Below are 18,826 nucleotides of genomic sequence, written 5' to 3' on the forward strand. Positions count from 1 at the left end.
CAAGAGAGACAAGAACAGAAATAACCAGGGACAAGGAAGTCTAAGAGAAATCTAGCAGAAGGGAATGAAGGAAGAAACAGTACAATAGCAAATGGGTAAACTAAAGGGGAGGACAGAGGATTCAAGGAAGAGAAGGACAGGGATCAAGAACAAGGAGTTGCAAACAAGGAAGAGAGCAAGGGAGCAGCAGCCAGGAAAGAGGGGGACTGCAAAAAAGGAAGCAGGGCTGCAGTACCAAATGGTACAAGGTACAGAAAAACTGTGATTGCAGAGGACTGTAGTAGGCTGCTAGGCAGAGAGTCCAGAGGAGCAGGACTGAGAGCTGTGGTAGGCGGCAGACAGAGAGCCCAGAACCCAAAGGAACAGGGCGTAGAGGTAGAGAGACCTGAGGGTCAGGGCTGAAAGCAGAAGAGAGTAGCAGGCTGCAAGGCAGGGAGCCCAGCGGAGCAGAGCAGCAAGGAGCGAGCTCAGAGGAGCAGAGCAGCGAGGCAGGGAGCCCGGAAGGCTATGGCTGTAGGCAGCGGAGTGTAACAGGCTGCAAGGCAGGAAGCCCAGAGGAGCAGGGCTGTGAGGCAGGGAGCCCAAAAGGCTAGGGCTGTAGGCAGCAGGGTGTAGCAGGCTGCAAGGCAGGAAGCCCAGAGGAGCAGGGCTGTGAGGCAGTGAGCCCAAAAGGCTAGGGCTGTAGGCAGCAGGGTGTAGCAGACTGCAAGGCAGGAAGCCCAGAGGAGCAGGGCTGTGAGGCAGGGAGCCCAAAAGGCTAGGGCCGTAGGCAGCAGGGTGTAGCAGGCTGCAAGGCAAGAAGCCCAGCGGAGCAGGGCTGTGAGGCAGGGAGCCCAAAAGGCTAGGGCTGTAGGCAGCAGGGTGTAGCAGGCTGCAAGGCAGGAAGCCCAGAAAGAGCACTGGAACAAAAACAGGAAAATGCAGCAGCAGGAACAGCATACAAATTCGAGGCAAAAAGGGGCTGGGAGGACTCCTGATGCAAGAGACTGAGCTCCTGCAGGCAGCTGCTTAAATACCGCCCTGCCCTGTACTGAGGCAGGCTAATTGGCAGCACCTGGAGCAGCACACCTGAATACAATCTGCCTCCTCCCTCTCTGATCCTGAGATGGTGGAAGCAGCACTGATGCCTAGGGCTTCTGGGGATTGAGGTTCCAATGCTGACGAATGGGAATGACCAGGAATTGATAGCTGTAGCAAGGTGCATTGTGGTACATGTAGTTAGTTGAGTTATAGAAGAAGGCACCAAAGTCACGCAAATGGGAATTAAGTACCAAAGTGTGAATAGGGGTTGTTCCAAGAGTATTCTGAAGATAAATGAATAACAAATAGTCCATGATGGTTGCCAATGTGTACGCCCATTGCACAAGCATGACAGAATTTCAGAGAGTGCAAGAGGCACATAAAAGGGCAAATGAAGGTGCAAGAGAGCATGGTGAAAAGTAAGGGAAAGTGTGCAAGAGGCACAGAAAGGTGGAAAGAAGGTGCAGGTGTGCACGGCAGAAAAAGGTGTGCAGGAAGCACGGTAGAGTGGAAAATGAAAGAGTGAAAGAGGCACAGAAGAGGAAAAGGTGGCAGAGAATAAGGAGAGGGGTTAGAGGTCAGCGTGGTCGCGCCTGGGAGGAGCAAAGAACCTGGCATTCTCAAAAGTCTTTGATACTACCCCCATGAAAGAACTGTACAGTGAAAGGTACGTCTTGACAAGAGGAACTTTTTGTTAGTTGGAGACCAAAGGGGCCTAAGGTTGGGGAAGGGAACACTAGGAGGCCCACAAGAGACATTGTTGAACTTTGTGAGGAGGGGGCTAGGCTTGGGGAAGGGAATCCTAAGAGGTCCACAAGAGACATTGTTTAACTTTGTGAGGAGGGGCCTAAGCTTGGGGAAGGTAACCCTGAGAAGCCTAACAGGAAGTGTCTTTTCTGTTTGGAACTGGAAGGACCGACGCTTGGGTAAAGAAACCCCAGGAGACCCAGTGACATTGTGAACTCTATTGACTTGCCGCAAGAGCCCCACGTGCACCGTTCCAAAGGCAACCCTTTTGAGTCGAACTATTTTGAACTGGCAGAACTACACCTATTGGTAAGACTACCTGAAACCAGCTGTGGTTTACGTTTCCTTTTGAATCACCATTTTTCCTTTAAGAAGACCCACTATCACATTTGATTAAAGAGTGAGGGCAAGCATAGGTTTGGATAGAGACTAACTTTAGTTTTGGACTTACGGACATCAACGGACCTTAGGAACATCAGTTGAGGGAACAACCCCCTTAGAGTTAGGGCCAGATAGCCATTACACCAACCACACAAAGTGTGATAATAAAGGCTTTCAAAGTGTTACTTTTGAGTCTTTGTCTCTCTTCATTACCATATCTGTCTCACAGGGCCCAGTTAGACGATTACAGGGCGCTCAGTTGGAAGAGTACTGTGTGGGCTTAGTTGGAAGAGTACTGTGTGGGCTTAGTTGGAAGAGTACTTTGTGGGCTTAGTTGGAAGAGAACTTTGTGGGCTTAGTTGCAAGAGATCTGTTGGGGCTCATTTGGAAGAGTACTGTGTTGGATTAGTTAGAAAAGTACTGTGCGGGCTTAGTTGGAAGAGCACTGTGGGGGTTCAGTTGGAAGTGTAGTGTGGGGGCACAATTGGAAGAGATCTGTGGTGGCTATTTTGGAATAGATCTCTGGGGGCTCAGTTCGACTCAAGGGTCTATACAGATACAACCACATCACCCCAGTTGTCATCGATCTTCACTGGCTCCCACTGCATGCACAAATCACCTTCAAGTCTATCTGCATCATCTATAAGATAGTCGCTCTCAGGTCAACCAGCTGCCTTGCAGAGAAACTCAGCATCTCCGGCGGACAGCACACCACCAGAAGCCAGAACACATGCAGACTTGAAATCGGCTGCTGCAAAAAGGAAAGGACCAGGAAACAAGCCTTCTCTGCCCAGGCCCCAAGACTATGGAACCTCCTCCCGACAGCATCAGACTCGCCCCCCTGCTCCTGCAATTCATAAAAGAACTCGAGACCCACCTCTTCAAGGGATATCTCTGCCTCAACACCTAGGCCTTCACATCACCCCTCGCGCCACCTGACTCACTAGACTCTGCCCAACATTCTCCTCTCCACCACCCGGTCGGTACAGCTGTACCCCTCCTCTGTGCCCCTCTGTATCCCACCCCCTGCTGTATAGCTGTTCTGTTGCTACCTCTGAAAAGCGCTCTGTTGTGCATTTGTACTGTTGTATACCTCTGTAAAGCGCTCGGTTATGTATCTGTATTGTTTTATACCGCTGCAAAGCACTCTGCTGCTTCTTGAAGATAGGTCTGCGCTCAATCAAAACAATAATAATAATAATAGTTGCAACAGTACTGTGGGGGCTCAGTTGGAGGAATACTGTTTGGGTTTAGTTGGGACAGTACTGTGCTGTGTGGGCTCAGTTGGAAGAGTAATGTGGGGGCTCGGTTGGAGCAGTACTTTGGGGGGCTCAGTGCTCAAATGGAACAGTACTGTGGGGGCTCAAAAGGGTATGGGGGCTCAGAAGAGTGCTGTGTGGGCTCAGTTGGAAGACTGCTATAGAGGCACAGTTGGAAGAGTAGTGTGGGGGCTCAGTTTCAGTTTGAAGAGTAGTGAGGGTGCTCAGTTGGGAGAGTACTGTGGGGACTCGGAACAGTACTTTGGGGGCTCAGTGCTCAAATGAAACCACTGTGGGGGCTCAGAAGAGTGCTGTTTGTTCTCATTTGGAAGAGTGCTGTAGGGGTGCAGTTGGAAGAGTAGTGTGGGGGCTCATGCTCAATTGGAAGACTACTGTGGGGTCTCGGTTGGACCAGATGGAGTCAGTTGCCACATGACTTTGGAGATTATGCTGGAAGAGATCTCTGGTGATTAGTTGCAGTAGTGCGCGGGCGGCTGGGAAGAATACTCTGCGGCTCGGTAGATAAAGTACTTTGGTGGGTCATTGAAATTGTTCTATTGGGGTCTCAGAATCCTGCATTTCACACACTTTTCAGTTCTTCTTCGTCCTGTATATGCCACTTTGGTGTTTTTGTACCACAGCTGCAAGAATGGATCGTTTCACTTTGTGTTTCTCTTTGTTCAAATGTGAAATATGTTGGTATCTCTTCTTACCACATATCTGAGAATGCACCATTTCACACTCAATTAAATAATTGTTTGAATGTGAGACACTTCAGCGTTTCATACCACAGTTTCGTATTTTGCTTGCACAGCCACCTTTGGGTTTACCTTTTAGCAGTAGGCCAACAATGGGGGCCTTGCAGAATTCCCCCCAGTCCCTCGGTTGCCTGCATTAATCTCTCTTCTGACTTGCTTGACGTACTGCGCTGTTTCGCCGCCTCACCTTTGGTCTGCCTTGATGACTTTTGCCAGGTCTCTCAGTGGCATAACCACACCCTGTTATCTCCAGTTTACTAGCAGCTTCTGGGAGATTTCAGTTGCCTGCCAGAGGGCCCCTAGAGCATGCACATGGCAGCGGTGAGCTTTATAAATCCTAATAACATAGCATAACTTGTCTAAGGTGTAGTATTCTGCCCCTTGTCTCCCTCCTGTCTGACCTCTCCTCGTCTCCCAGTGCCCCTCACTCTCCCAAGTCTTAGGTTGCTTTGTTCCTGCGTTCAGCCACCAATTGCCCCTCTGTTACAGGTTCGTCCTGCTCCCCCCGATACCAGTGCTCATTCAGCTCCCTCCTTACCGTCTCAGGCATTCCAGGCACTCGGCACTCAGACACAAATAATACACAGGGCCAAAAGTGGGGTGAAAAAGCTCTGTAATGCTAACACACACCAGTGCTTGGAAGGGCTGCATTCAGTTCTACCCCTCCCAGGCCCGGCTCTTACTTATGTACAATGTAGAAGCTACATATTATTTTCCACCCATTAACACCACATATGATAACATTTCGCTGAACAGGGAGAAAGAAAGTACATTTCATAACAGCAGACTGTCTTTGCATGGCAGCCTCTAGCAGCCTTGGGACTTGAGCCAACAGCATCGCTGCATACTTCTCAGGAGGGTCTGTTCTCATGCCTATCTCTGAGGCCTGCTGCCATTCCACAAATCAGCTCTGCTCTGCAACATCACTTCCATCGCTGTTAGGTGTTAGGCCAGTCCTTAAGCAAGTCGTTGGGCCAGTCGCTTTGTATGTGATGAATCTCAAAGAAGCCAAGAGAGAGTGCTGAATCAGAAATGTAACATGAAACACTCTCCACCTCTGCATCCCCCAACTGCTCAAGTGAGTCCTTCTTTAATCAGGCATCTCTCCAGCCCCTCCAATGCCAAAGACCTAGAGAGCACACTCCTGTAGTGCGTTTCCTCCTGCCATGGCAGCACTGTCCTACTCTATCCAGCTGTGCTTGCAGAGGTTGATGTGTGCAGGCGATGAGTACTGAGCGATCTCCTTCCAGAAGGAGCAGTGTCCCAGAGCCCACCAGTGGCCACGTGTCTCCTGCCACCTTCTTACTTCCGTTTGAAGGCCATCTCTAAAAGCCGACACCAAAACAAGGTGATGGCTGGAAGGATTACAATGCATCTTAACCTCTGCATTGACCTGGGCATCCTTCTTGCATTGGCATTGGACAGGGCATGCACTTTCATGTTTCTCTTTTTTTCACAATACAAGCCACCCCTTTTTCTAACGGAGCTGCTTCTGTTCTTAACACTGCACTTACCGACTACTGTTAGTAAAAAAAAAAAAAAGCTGGTGTGTGCGCAAAGAAAATAGATGTTCAGTTATTGCGAAATGTCATCTCGCCGTGCAGCGTTCACCACACGTTTTAATGACGGTGATAAATAGCGCATTATCATATTCGCACGTTCATTTGTCGAAGGAATGGGAAGTACGTTGTTTTCATTGATTTCATTTTTATTTGCCATTGGCTCTACAAAGCTAAAGCGTACATCTTTCATTCATTAGAAGTGCGTTATTTTGAAAGGGAGGTCAGCAGTACCTATACACACACAAACCTAGGCATAAGGGCCTTATTACACTACTTGCCTGTGTTCCGGAAACACATCGCCACTTCTCTGTAATAACGTCCACCAGCTCAGTGCTGACTTTACCTTCCAGGGTGTTTAGCCTACAACTCCCATGATTCATCTTTATTGACTGCACCGTGTATGGCTGATGGGAGGCATGGGAGAAAACATCTGGAGAGCCACTGCTTGCTTGCCTATCCCCCCCGCCCCCACACACACACACACCGCCGCATACACAAAAGGATGTTGATACAAGTCACCTGATATTTCGTTGTTTAAAGTAACAGTGCCTTCTGCCTCGTCCCAAAAATACAGCTCCATGGAGACATATGAGGGTGGAGGGGTGTGTATAGCATATGTTGAATTGTCTGACTCTTAATAACGGGCGTTTTATTAACAAAACCTTGGTCGCCATGTTATTAAGTACTGAAAGGCTATGTCAGTCCTGTGGTGATTCGGATCTGCGACCTGCAGTTTACTCATATCTCTGTAGCAGGCTCCTAACGCGCCGAGCTATCTCACCGCCATTCGTCTATTTCACTGCCATAGCTCTTCAATGCACTTGTTTGTAATTGTGTTTTGTTTTTACGCCAGGTGTGCATCGAGACCTACATCTCCAGTTGTCATCAGCGTAGCATCAACACAGCTGTGCGGGCGACTCTCAGCCAGATGTTGAGTGACTTGACCCTGCAGCTGCGTCAGAAGCAGGAGAACACGGTGAGCCTTGAGGATGTGGTCACGTTGGCTGGCTTTGTGACACTCCCTTGTCTGCATGCAGCAGCCCTTGTCTGCCCACACTTCTGCTCCCCTCGCTGCGCTCAATTCAATATTACAGTGACTGATATTTTCCCGAAACCTCCTTCCATTCTTTTCATAACGGCTGCTCTGCCAATTAACGGTGTACCGAGAGAGTACCGAGAAAGAATGTTCACGGAGCAGCGCCGCGTACATCATGTGAAGTGCTGTTTCAGCCTGAAATAGACTTCTGTGTTCCTTCTAAAAACACACATCTTGCGCTCAATTAGCAAAAGGGGTCGGCGTGGGATTTAGTATCGTGCCCAGGCTCCAGCCGCCTGTGTTTGTTTAAAATGCGTTTTTGCATTTTATGCGGACGAGTTTTCAATTCGCACCCTCGGCTTCTCCATGGGCCTTTATTCAGGCGCAAAGTCCACCGGTAAAGGGCCAGCATGTGGAGGCGGTAGAGGTGCCTGCGTTGGCCTTCTTTCATAGTTCAGAATGACATATTGCTGGTGGACACTGAGGACCGGACCGGCCTATAGGGCAATGCCCGAACCAACATTGTAAAATGCCGGCGTGGGCCAGTTTTTGGGGTTAAAGGGCGGGCCCGTTGTTTGGCCTATGTGGGCCAGTTTGATAAGTTACTTCACAATGCAGCTAATAGTTTTGACCATTGTTGCTGATTAAATATATATATATATAAAAATGAAAATGTGTGGGTTTGTTTTTGGGATGGCGAAGCGTTTTTCATTATACAATTCCACACCTTTTCACCAATCTGCACCAAATTGTGCATTTACCTGTTAGGACCCTCCAGGCAACATTGGCTACATGACATTTGGACACCCCACCCCGTTCCACGGATTTCAGAAAAAGTTAAAATTTGTTTGTTGGTTTGTGCCTTTGCAAAGCGCTGTTCCTTATATAATTCCACACCATTGCACCAATCTTCACCAAAATGTGCATAGTCACCTGTTAGGACCCTCCGGACATTACTGGCTACATGACATTTGGACACCACACCCCTTTCCCCGGATTCCAGCTCCTTCACACATGAGACGATTGCCTGAAATCGGCGAAATATCAATGTGGTCGCAAAAGGACCGGTCCTCAACCCTAGAGTGCAAGGTTTCTGGAACATCTGCACTGCAATGCACCGCAACAAACTGCATCACACCAGGGTGAGGCAACAGGTGGGGAGGGAGCAGAGTAGGTCAGAGTATGCAGCAACACACCAACGCACGCCTTCCCCCAACGTCTGCTCCGGGGTTTATCAGCCAGCCGCACACACCCATTCCTAGTGCAGTTTACTTCACAGTGCAAAGCACATCAAGCGATAAGTGAATCGGAACAGCGACCTACAGGATAATTGATTTTCAACAATTTATGTGAGCGCTGTCATGTCTCTCCACAGAACCCGTTCGGAGAACTGGTACATTTTGCTAGTATTCTTTAAATTGCACAATGTGCATTACATTTTATCAAAAAATTCCACCATTGGTGCTATTTAAACTGTCTGTCACAAAAGGAATGCATTGGCATTTGCAACTGCGAGCCACTTTTTCATGTGGGCAAATTTTTCAGTGGTGCCCGAGCCAGTTTTATGCTCCAGTCTGTTGCGTTGTATATTTATGAGTGATTGTTTGGGAGTAAGCATGTGTTGACAGAAGAAGTTTAATGAATTTTTGTTTGGGAAGTACATATGCATGCACGTCACTGGAGCAAGCAACAGGGCATAAGGATTGATACAGAGGCTGCATACCCAAGGCTGTGCGGCACTGTATAGTAGTATTGCCTAGAGTGTTCCTGAAGTTCCTGCACCCGGTGTCATGATTCCTGCCCCTCATGTCCCCAGCCCTCCAAGATGTCAGGCTGGAGCCAGGCCACGATCACCTACATGGCCCTCAAGGGCCTCTCCATCCCTCCAAAGACCCACTTGGAGTCAGACTTGGCGCTTGTGGCACCAGACTCACTCACTCCAATAGGATAACATTGGGGATTGGACTTGTAGTGCATTGATGGGGACAAGATGGATGCCCCCACATATTTCGGTTCCCAGAACTGCATGTGCAGTCTAGTCTTTTGGCTGTGGGTCAGCCCAGAGACACCTGGGATACCCAGAAGACTATTTAAGCCACGCCCAGGCTGAGAAACATGCTTTGTGTTTTCTGCACCTGCAGCGTGACACTCACCGTGTTCGGATCGGTTTCCAGTAGGCCTGCATCTTTCTTCTGCGCTCAGCTCCTGCAAGAACAAGAACACCGTTAGGAACAGCCTTACCTTGCGGTGCTTCTGCCCATCATTCATTGCTTCTTCTGTTCAGCGGGCATCTTCGGCGGTGTCATTCCCATCCCGGCACGCTGCTTCCTAAGGAAAAGGGAAAAGAACAGAAAAAAGGCATTAGTAAGCATTCAGCAAGTCTTTGCTTATTTTTAAAGACTGTATGAGCTTCAAAGACTGTACGAGCTTCAAACGCTTACCTGAATCCCAGCCGCTCTGGGGGAACTCTGTCTCCGGAACTTCTCATCCATCTGTAAGAGGGAAAAGGCACTCCAGGTTAGCGTGGAAACATCTAGAGGCGCCGCATACCGCGCATACTCGCCGCATTTCTTCTTCATAACCGGCATCCACGCTGAAAACGTCGCGGCACCTAAAAAACACAGAAAAAGAACTCAGTTCAATACAAATACGAAAGGGTCGCATCTCGCATGGCGCTCTCATTCACTTTCAGCGCTACTCATCTCAGCAGCACGTCGTCATCCCCGGACGCCGGCCATCATCTAAGGAAGGAAAGGAACGAAGTTAGAGAACTGTTCAAAAGACTCATTATACTTACCTGTCGGACTCTTGCCAGTGAAGTAACTAGGCAGCAACGAGCCTGCATCAATCAACGCGCCCCTGTGCTGAAAGCAGGACGGAGAGCACACTTTCCAAGAAAACAAGGCCCAGTCTCCAGTCGAGTAGACTCCAGGGAAGGGTTTGAGGTCATAAGAGGTCAGAACAGGCTGAGTGACGTCCCCGTGGATACCAGCTAAACTGTATATTCTACCATGTCTTGTATACCGTTCTCTCCGCACACCTGAAATCATATGGCACGCCAATGTCTTCTGCTCTCGCAGCCGGGGCCCACCACCCATATTGTGATGCAGACCCCAGAGATGGTATACAAAGGGACCCCCAAGCTCCCCTTATCACTCCTAGTCTTGTTGGGGCTTTATCATACTGTCCCCCATAACACTTGTCAGTCTAGGTGTGACGAATTGGATTCTGCCTTGCAGGAGTTCAAGGGTGAGTAGGGGTAAAATGGCCCACTCCCCCCTACACTTCTACAATCACAACGCAAGCTTAAAGATAAAACAGGGACAATCGAGAGGTATACCTCCTTCGCCTTTTGTTGTAACGCGGACCGAGGGAAGGCTATACGTTCAGGAGGGGTGTAGAGGAGCAGAGTAATAGGTCATCGTTAGCTCCCGCCCCCTCGCCTTCACCATATTGGAATAGCAGAAGAAGAGCCCTATGTGGAACACAAGATATTGATCCAATACCGCATTGAGTGTATGAGAGACGATATGCACTCAGACAACCGTATTGAATGTGCCCCAACACTGAAAGGGTAGAAGGATGTCTGCACACACCATTGGACATAGAAGAATTATAAGTGAAATCGAACAAGAGCAGAGAGACGTCATGAAGAAAAGACACGAAGACGCATTGAAACGATTTGCAAATACTTAAAGGTTAAAGATGTAACTGGAGTGATAAGAGAAATATGTAAGTGAATATGAAGAAATCATATGCACCAAATAAATAAGTGAGGAGAGATTAAGTGAATGTATATATGCAGAAACGCAAGGTAGCTGAGACATATAGAAGCTTGCTGCAGATGAAAATATAATGTGGCCAAGGCGGCCATGAGAAAAAGATGGATTTTGGACTTGTGTTGAAACCAATCAAGCTACCTCAGAGACAGACCAGGGTTGTAGAGTCAGAAGATGCTGGAAAACAGCTTTGTGTCAGTAATAAGGGAGAGTCTATTGGCCTCGGATCAAGGATGCCACTTCAAGGAATAATGGCCAGGCACAAAGGGAGCCAAAATAATAGGCCATGTATGTAAGACATATTTCCCTTAGATTAAGCAAAGAAGAAAACATCTGCAAGCGCCAAGTATTGGACAATCAAAGATGCAAAACGCCCATGCAAGGTGGAGTGATCAAGTCTCCAGAGGCCAAGAGGAGTAATGACACCTAGATTAATTAAATCAAATGGCAGTAAATAAAAGGACGAAATTGACAAAATTGTGGTCTCCTAACACGTTACTCAGAAGTCAAAAAGATGATGGACTAATTGGGCAAGTGGGTAGTAGTCTGACGTTGCTCTCTGCACCTGTTTCATTTTGCTTACTTGCTGCTAACGAGCTGAAAGTCCAACGTTGGGATAGAATGCCAGCCAATCAGAGGGTCTATGTAGCAGCATGCTATACCCTGTTGCACAGGCCAACCCACTGCTGTTATTTTGCTATAACCTGTATTACACATATTTAGAGGTGGTTCAAGGAGTGCCTACTAGAAAAGGGGCGTCCAGTGATATTAATAATACTTATATGATATATAGGTATATATGTTCCCTTAACCAATCCCTCCCTTCAATAGGTTTTTAAGTTTGCCACGTAGGATGATGTCATAGATAACGCATATTGAGGTATAAAGCCTTTGTGTAATCGAAATTGAAGTGTGAGTGCATGGACTACAGTTTGTTGTTCGCCAGATTGCCCTACTTTATTTCAGCTGACTATAAAGTGGTACTTTGCCATCTTCTTTAAGTCTGTCCGGTTATTTGGGTCTGCAATCATTATTAGTAATTTCATCGAGCACATGAGACTGTTCGAGGTGCGAGAGCACAGGGTGTGAAGTGAACCAGTAGCGACACAAACAACACAGTATCACAGTCCAAAATAAAGGGTATGTCCAATCAAGGTTTCTATAAAAATATAAACACTTTAATAAAACACACCATCTGCAAGTAGAATTAAGAGATTACTATACAAAATCCCATCCCAAAGGAAAAAACAGAAGATGTGACAGACTGGAGAAAGTAGCACTCTGAGCATAGTTCTAGCGGTGGTAGGTAAGGTACTACCATGAACAGGATATTGGGTTGAAAATGGGAGTGATCGTGACCTAACCAGTCTCTAGGACCCAAGCAGACAGTGGTGGCAGTTCAGTGTCACAGTATTTGGATTCAGTTCTTGGTGGGCTGACGCATCAGATCCAGGTTCAAACATTGATGCGAGCTGATCAGGCTCAGTCCGGCACGGAGGATCGTGGAGGGTCTGGCAGCGAGCAGTCTCAAGTATGGTCGAATGCGGGGGCTCTGTGTGGTCGAATGGCGGCTGTTCAATGTTGCAGGTCGGGGCAGTCCCAAGAACACTTTACAGTTAGCCCGGGCCAAGATGGGCTTTGGCCACAGGGAGAGGTCGGCGAGTGACGCTATAGCAGTTCCAGTCGGCGGGTGACGGTCGTTGAAGTGGTTATCAAGGGTGCATCGATGTGCACTCAATAAGGTGGCGATTGTCGGGCTAGCTGGGCCGAGCCATGGTTGTAACCCCCGATTAAAGTCAGCGAGTGACCCTCCAGAGATTCACTTCGGGTTCCGGCTTTGAGCCGACGCTTCAGGCCTAACAGGTGATGTGCTTCGCTACGACACAATGCTGTGTCAAGCTGGTTTAGAGGCAGTGCAATAGTTTGGCAGGTTTGAGGAACACAGACACCAGCACCAGGGCCCTCCCTGTTGTTCAGGATGTGGGGAACAAGGAGCGACTGGTTCAGTGAATGGGAGAAAAGGGAGCTTTGGCTGGTCAGGCCCACCGGTTGCTGTGAGGCCTTCGGAAAGGACTTGAGGACAGGATACTCAAGTTCAGGATCTGCTCTTCTTGCACAGAATATCGGTTTCAGAATGGTTGGTCCTGGCCCACAGCACTGGTCACTTACAATGTTCGCTGGGAGTGGTTAAGGGACAGATCTTCTTTGTGTCTGGGACAACTGATATGCAAATCTTTATTTCTCCTCTGTGAAGGGTGCAGTGAGCACAAATATGGTTGTTAACCCTCCTGAGTGCAGAGAGAGTCAAAAATAAGGCGGAACAGCTGGTTTAAAAGTAGTGAGTCTTTCAGACTCTCCTAAATACCCCTAAACATTGTAACAGTCCGATCTGGTTTGGAAATTCATGCCAGACCTATGTAACTGTGGCTTAACGTGTCTGGGCAGACAATTGGAACATTAATTGGGGAAAGTTAGCCTAAGAATAACTCAATCTCTACTCATCCTTCTGGAACCCCCAGAACTGCAACTTTTCAGACTAATTAGGGTGCTCCATAACAAGGGTGTTCATTGTTGGTGATGCCATGGAGTTTAAATACAAAGTGCTATGGCGACCAGTGCATCGTGAAAAGAATGTGGGTAGTGTGCCCTAATATTCATGCACCCGAAATTGAATCTGCAGGAGGATGCAGCACAGCTTTTAACATAGAGTAACTCTCCCGGCATGCACTTCTCCATTTCTGCAGAGCTCTAGACTCTCCCATTTTTTAACTTTTTTGCTTTGTCTTTAATTCTAGGGCCAGAAACCTTTTTTTTGTCAGTGATATTAAGCACTACTTAGAATTAAAAATGAAGACATGGTACACGATAGCAATGTTTCAAGTTTCAAACATACTTTATTATATGTTGTTCTAGGTTAACAAATGCATGAATAAACTTGAAACATTCATATTGAGTGTGGAATTTCGAAATGTAGATATTTGTTGGGTTGCTTCACTGCTGCACAAGCACAGACGACAGCACCAAGCGGGATTCAGCCCTCTATGGCGCATGAAGAGATCCAGCAATTTGCAGTTATTTTGTTTTTATGTCACAATAATTGTTCATTTATAACGCACTTAATACCAACAAGTGGTTTCTAAGTGCGGATCGGGATTCGAACCTGTTTTGCGCTGGGTTGTCTTGCTATCAAGACAAAGGCGTTGCCCCTGACCTATCCTTCCTACCAGAAGGAGGAGCTGTTGGGACCCAGCACTGGACGTTTCACCTTCCCAATAGTCACTGTGAGGTAGCCAGTTGCTTTGGAAAGGCAAGTGGGCCAGAAGTGTTGGCAGAGCACAATCAGCCATCTTCCCTTGACCGCGTGTCTCACAGAACATTAAGGTGAAAAGTGTCTGGGGCAGCCGCACAGTGGAAACCAGTGGGCTGGGGAAGGAGTCAGAGTAATCAGGAATCTAGGTGTCTGACCCACTTCCTAGGGTCTCAGACTCCACTTCAGATTCCAGGCTTACCAATTGTGGACTGGCCAGCGGGCCACGCCACTAGAACATGGCAGGGCAATTAACGGAGCACAGGTAGAAGAGGTGGAATCTGTGCAGAACTGAGTCCAGGTGCAAAGTGATGGACGCTTGACTGGGATTCGTAGCATCGATGGGTCATGAAGGACAAAGCCTTGACAGGCAATGAAACATTTTCCATAGAATCCCGGCAGGCGTGCAAGATATCTAATGACAATAAAGGGCACATGCAAAAACAGGCGTTTTGTTGCTGGCCGTCTAAACCTCTGCATCACCTCCTGGGAGCACTGCAACCTGTAGAGCTCTGTGTCTGCGTGTGAGTTACAGACTAAGCCAGACATTTGATCATTAATTCTTCCTAAACAATGTCCTTGCTAGTTAGGTGCTATTTTGCATATCATTATGATGGTGCGTAGCCATTTGTGGCACTTTGTGCGAGAGATTAGCCAGTTTTGTGTGGCTTGTTTTTTTTCTGAAATCTAAAAGTATTGTTTTTTATTTGGTTAACCTGTATTTTTCTTTTTAATTCACTTTAAGAAGACCTAACCCAAAATGCATATGCTCCACCTCTGCCATGCTCCATTGCTGTACATCCTGAAGCCAGTGCCTTATCGACGTCCTCCCGGCACTTTTCCAAGATATCGCGACCCCGCATTTAGCTAGGACCATCATACATTGTGCCACTCTATTCCGTGTCTTGTGACTTTTCTTCCCTTGGCTCAATCCCCACAAAGCAATGTGAAAAAGTGAAAGCCATCCTAGAGACCCCACGCCTAAGGGAGACCATAGGGCATTCCTAAGATTGATTGGTTATTACTGTAGTTTTATGCCAAATGTCTCAGCTAGAACAGTTAGGTTGACGGATAAATTAAAGAACGCTGAACCCCAAAAGGTTCATTTGACTGATGAGAACGATGCATGTCACAAAAACTTAAAACAAACCTTGTGTCAGAATCCAATCATAAAGGTTGTAGATTTTTCGAAACTGATGCCTCTCACACAGGGTTAGAAGCAGTTTTATCGCAAATTAGTGATAAATAGAACACCCTATTCTATTCACTAGTTGAAAACTCTTCCCACAGGAGAACTACTACTTTGTGTTGGAATGGGGCCCTTGCCATCAAATGGGAAATCACCCATCTAAGATACTATCTTCTAGGAAGGAAGTTCACACTGGTCACAGACCACTCACCTCTAGTATCGATAAGTCAACGAAAGGACTCTAATTCTCGAGTCATGCAATGGTTCTTGGACCTCTAACCCTACTGTTTCACTATGGAATACCGAAAGGTAAAGACCAGGGGAACGTAGATTTCCTTTCCCGATTTCCCTGTGAAATAAATGCGGCTACATCGCATAGGGGAAGGGTATGTGAGAAACCAGAAGGTGTCTCACCCGCTAGTCCCAGTGGGTCTCTCACTCAGGTGGCCAGGGCACGGCCATCGCCTTTGGATCCAGACCCTGAGTCAATGGAGTGAAGAAGGGACTGAGGATTATGGTTATAAGGGTGACAAGAATCTGAAAAGAATCTTACCTCTGATTGATTTACAAATGAAAGACTGTGTTATAATGAATAGAATACCTGTACATGCACAGATTGGCTTGGCATCGTATATTGATCACCTCAGCCATTACACAAATCATTCTTCATATCCATGAACTGTAAAATTGAATTAATTCACACTCTATACTTGCTAGACTTCTGTTCCGTTTAAACAGCATCCACTGCTTCACGTGTACGAAAGCTGCCTGTGTTTCTCTAAAAAACCTGCAGAACAAAATATGGGTTGGCTTAATGAAGTCATCGTCATCTCCATATCGTTTTCTATCTCCACGTTTGCCTCTAAATACCACACATCCTTTTGATCCAGTGTTGTAAGTTCTCCCCCATGCAGTTTTTTCTCAGTCGATTCACACACTCCAGCACTGAACTTATGCTTCTATGCCCCAGTCTTCAGGGTGGGAATCCCTGGCCAGCAGCTGCAGCATAACAAGTGATCCAGTATGAGGGATTCAGCGGAATTCCCTTTATTGCATGTGTTTTGTAAGGGATTACTAAGCCCCGTTTCCATGATGGGTAATACTGATGCTTTATATCTAGTGAGAGAACAACTCTTAATCAGGAGAATGGTCACTGGGGAAAGTAACTTATTCTTACTCTTGTTTCTCTCTGTGGTTTCTTGCAACAGCTACTTGGAAATGCGAGACTTTGAGCCAATCAATTGTAAATTATCTGAAGCTAATACATGTAATCATTAAAACATAAATTAAAAGCAGATAATTAGCAATTGATAAAGACCACAAATGTTGTTTGAAACACTTTCATTTGAAAATCTACAGTGTGGTCGACTAGTTTTGGCCGACCTGACTTCAACTTTTTTAGTTTTGCCTGTCAGACGAAACTATTGCATTCGAGTACAGCTTGGTAGAAATGGCATACGAGTAGAGACAAAAAACTTGAATGTTTTATTTGGTTATTGACTGTCCATGCCCATGTTAATCCCTGTGGCCATTCCCACCCACTTCCTGCTCCTTCCCACCCAAAACACATTGCCTGGGATTTTGTTTAGCTCACTCTTTCAAGCCTTAATGTCAAACTTCTGAGAGTTAATTACTTCATTGGAGCTGTAAGTGTGTACGGGTGTAATAAAAATATCTTAACCAGGTCTGCCTTCAGCCACTCAGTATATAAGCACTATGCATGCCCATCACTTAAGTCTTGTTAAAAACAAGCATTGGCAAATCCAAACGTTTTTCGCTTGTGTATAGGTATTGGGCTTTTACCAAGCACTGATATTATATGCCCAGGTACTCGCACCATTTTGCAGCTCTCCCACCGATAGCTAGTTAATACCACGATTGCAGTGCCTGGCAAATGCCTTTTCTATGCCTATACAAAAGCCAAAGCGTTTGCCATTGTTTGTTTTATATGGGGGTAACCTCATGCCAGCCCCCACATATACATATACCTATGTATTTGTATATGTGTTTGGTCGAATTGACAAAAAGTGGCCGACCAAGCTGCAGACTTTAAAAAGAAAGTCTGTGTAACAACTGGATTGCACCGAACTAAGGCACAGCCATTTCCACATTTTACCACATCTTATGAAACCAAACACCTGAGGAGAGCTCCTGGTTTCCCACTTCCTCAGCACCAAATTTGATACCCTTGTGCCATCTTCTGCTGTGATGTTGATTTTTTTTTGGTATGAGCACTATGAAAATATTATTTCCTACATGGCTAGTCCCAAAAATGTCAGAAATGGATTTTGAATCTAAGAAATCCCCAATGAAATGATTCTTGCAATTTGCACAGTGTTGTTTTGAAACGCACTTTGTAATATCTAATTGTACTGCATCTGTCTTGCTTCACCAGAACACGGAGAACAATGAAGTCCTGCCAGACAACCGGAGTCAAGGTATGAATATGGTATAATTTTAATTCTGTGCTCGTGGCGATTAACAGCTTTAGCAGACGTTCTGCAAATATTAATCTACAGTCCCAGTTCTAGAATCATAACAGGTGCCACACCTTATCTTTCGTGGCACAACTGACTTTGTTCACTTCCTTGAAAAGGCACTGTGTTCCCCTTTGTGGTTCAACCGGCATGACCAGAATTCTTTAGGACACCGTTTTCGGTCAGTGCAGATTATCTCTCTCACTGTATTGCTCAGGGTGCCTTTTGGTGTCCCCTCCTCTCTGGCCAGAGGCGTTGCTGGGGGAGGCGGCTTAGGGGGCTATAGCCCCGGCTCTTTTGGTTGTAGCCCCGGATAGAATCTTGGGCTACACCCACCCAAAAGGCTAGCTAGCCCCGAGTCCATACAGACTCGACATTAGCGTAGCCCCAGATCTTTTCCAGACCTAGCAACACCCCTGTATCTGGGCTACCACTATGGCAGCACTCCTTATCCGCTTTGTGTTAACCGACTTGCTGCCAAACATCCGGCGGTACCTCTGGTGGAGGTCCATCTACTATGTGCTGCTCTGGCACATCATCCAGGAGTGTAGAGTAAGTGAGGTTAATTTAGATAACTTTCCCTGCTTTTGCTACAGAACCTTCGGAGAATTCATGGTGGATGCGTGCATGGGATTCCCAATCATGTTTGTGTAGTGTGGACCAATTCTTTGTGAACTCATGGGACAGGCGATTACGGAGGTAAAGAGATATGTCTTCATAGTGGGGACACTCAACCCTCACTTGCCCTGCCCCTTCCAGTGTAGGCTCCGAAGGATTATTTAAGCCATTGTTCAGAAAGTATTGCCTCAAACACATGTTTACATTTTCCTTTGCAGATTTAATAACACTTCTCTAGGAAGTGGCTGTGTGTAGTCTGCATGCCTCTGATTAGGAGCCACGGACCAGTTCGATTATTCCCAGGGCCAACACTTGCCTCCATCTATGAAACTGAATACCACAAAGAGTGGGTAACAATACTTGGTATTAATATCACAAGTTATCAAGCACTTTATTTTATTTATTGGGTATTTATAATGCGCGTATAGACAATGTGTTTCGAGGCGCAACAAGACAAGAGGGTGGGGGGACAAAACAAATGCAATCCTACTAGGCCTTGTGACATTCGGATCGTAACTTTGAAATTATATTTCCCATAAGGAATATACTATATAAAACAACAAGCAGCGTGAAAGATCCCATATAACAGGTTATTTGAGCCAGGTTCCTTTTCAGTTCAAGGTCGCCCATATTTTGTACACCACTATTAGGACTATTATTATTGATTACGTAGAGCAACGTAGGGATAAGTTT

The 18,826-nt window shown here is 46.6% G+C and overlaps 1 protein-coding gene across 2 annotated transcripts in view; it reads left to right on the forward strand.

Annotated features, from left to right (window-relative positions):
• The window catches only part of ARFGEF3 (ARFGEF family member 3), a 1,236,769-nt gene that overhangs the window by 367,774 nt on the left and 850,169 nt on the right, over positions 1-18,826 (forward strand). For both annotated transcript variants that reach the window (XM_069608078.1, XM_069608079.1), the window contains exons 6-7: positions 6,581-6,703; positions 17,434-17,476. In XM_069608078.1, coding sequence (XP_069464179.1) covers positions 6,581-6,703; positions 17,434-17,476 — 166 coding nt within the window. The remainder of the gene's footprint in view (positions 1-6,580; positions 6,704-17,433; positions 17,477-18,826) is intronic.

This window comes from Ambystoma mexicanum, chromosome 4q (genome assembly GCF_040938575.1).
Source record: "Ambystoma mexicanum isolate Mex_15411 chromosome 4q, UKY_AmexF1_1, whole genome shotgun sequence".
In the NCBI taxonomy this organism is placed as follows: domain Eukaryota; kingdom Metazoa; phylum Chordata; class Amphibia; order Caudata; family Ambystomatidae; genus Ambystoma; species Ambystoma mexicanum.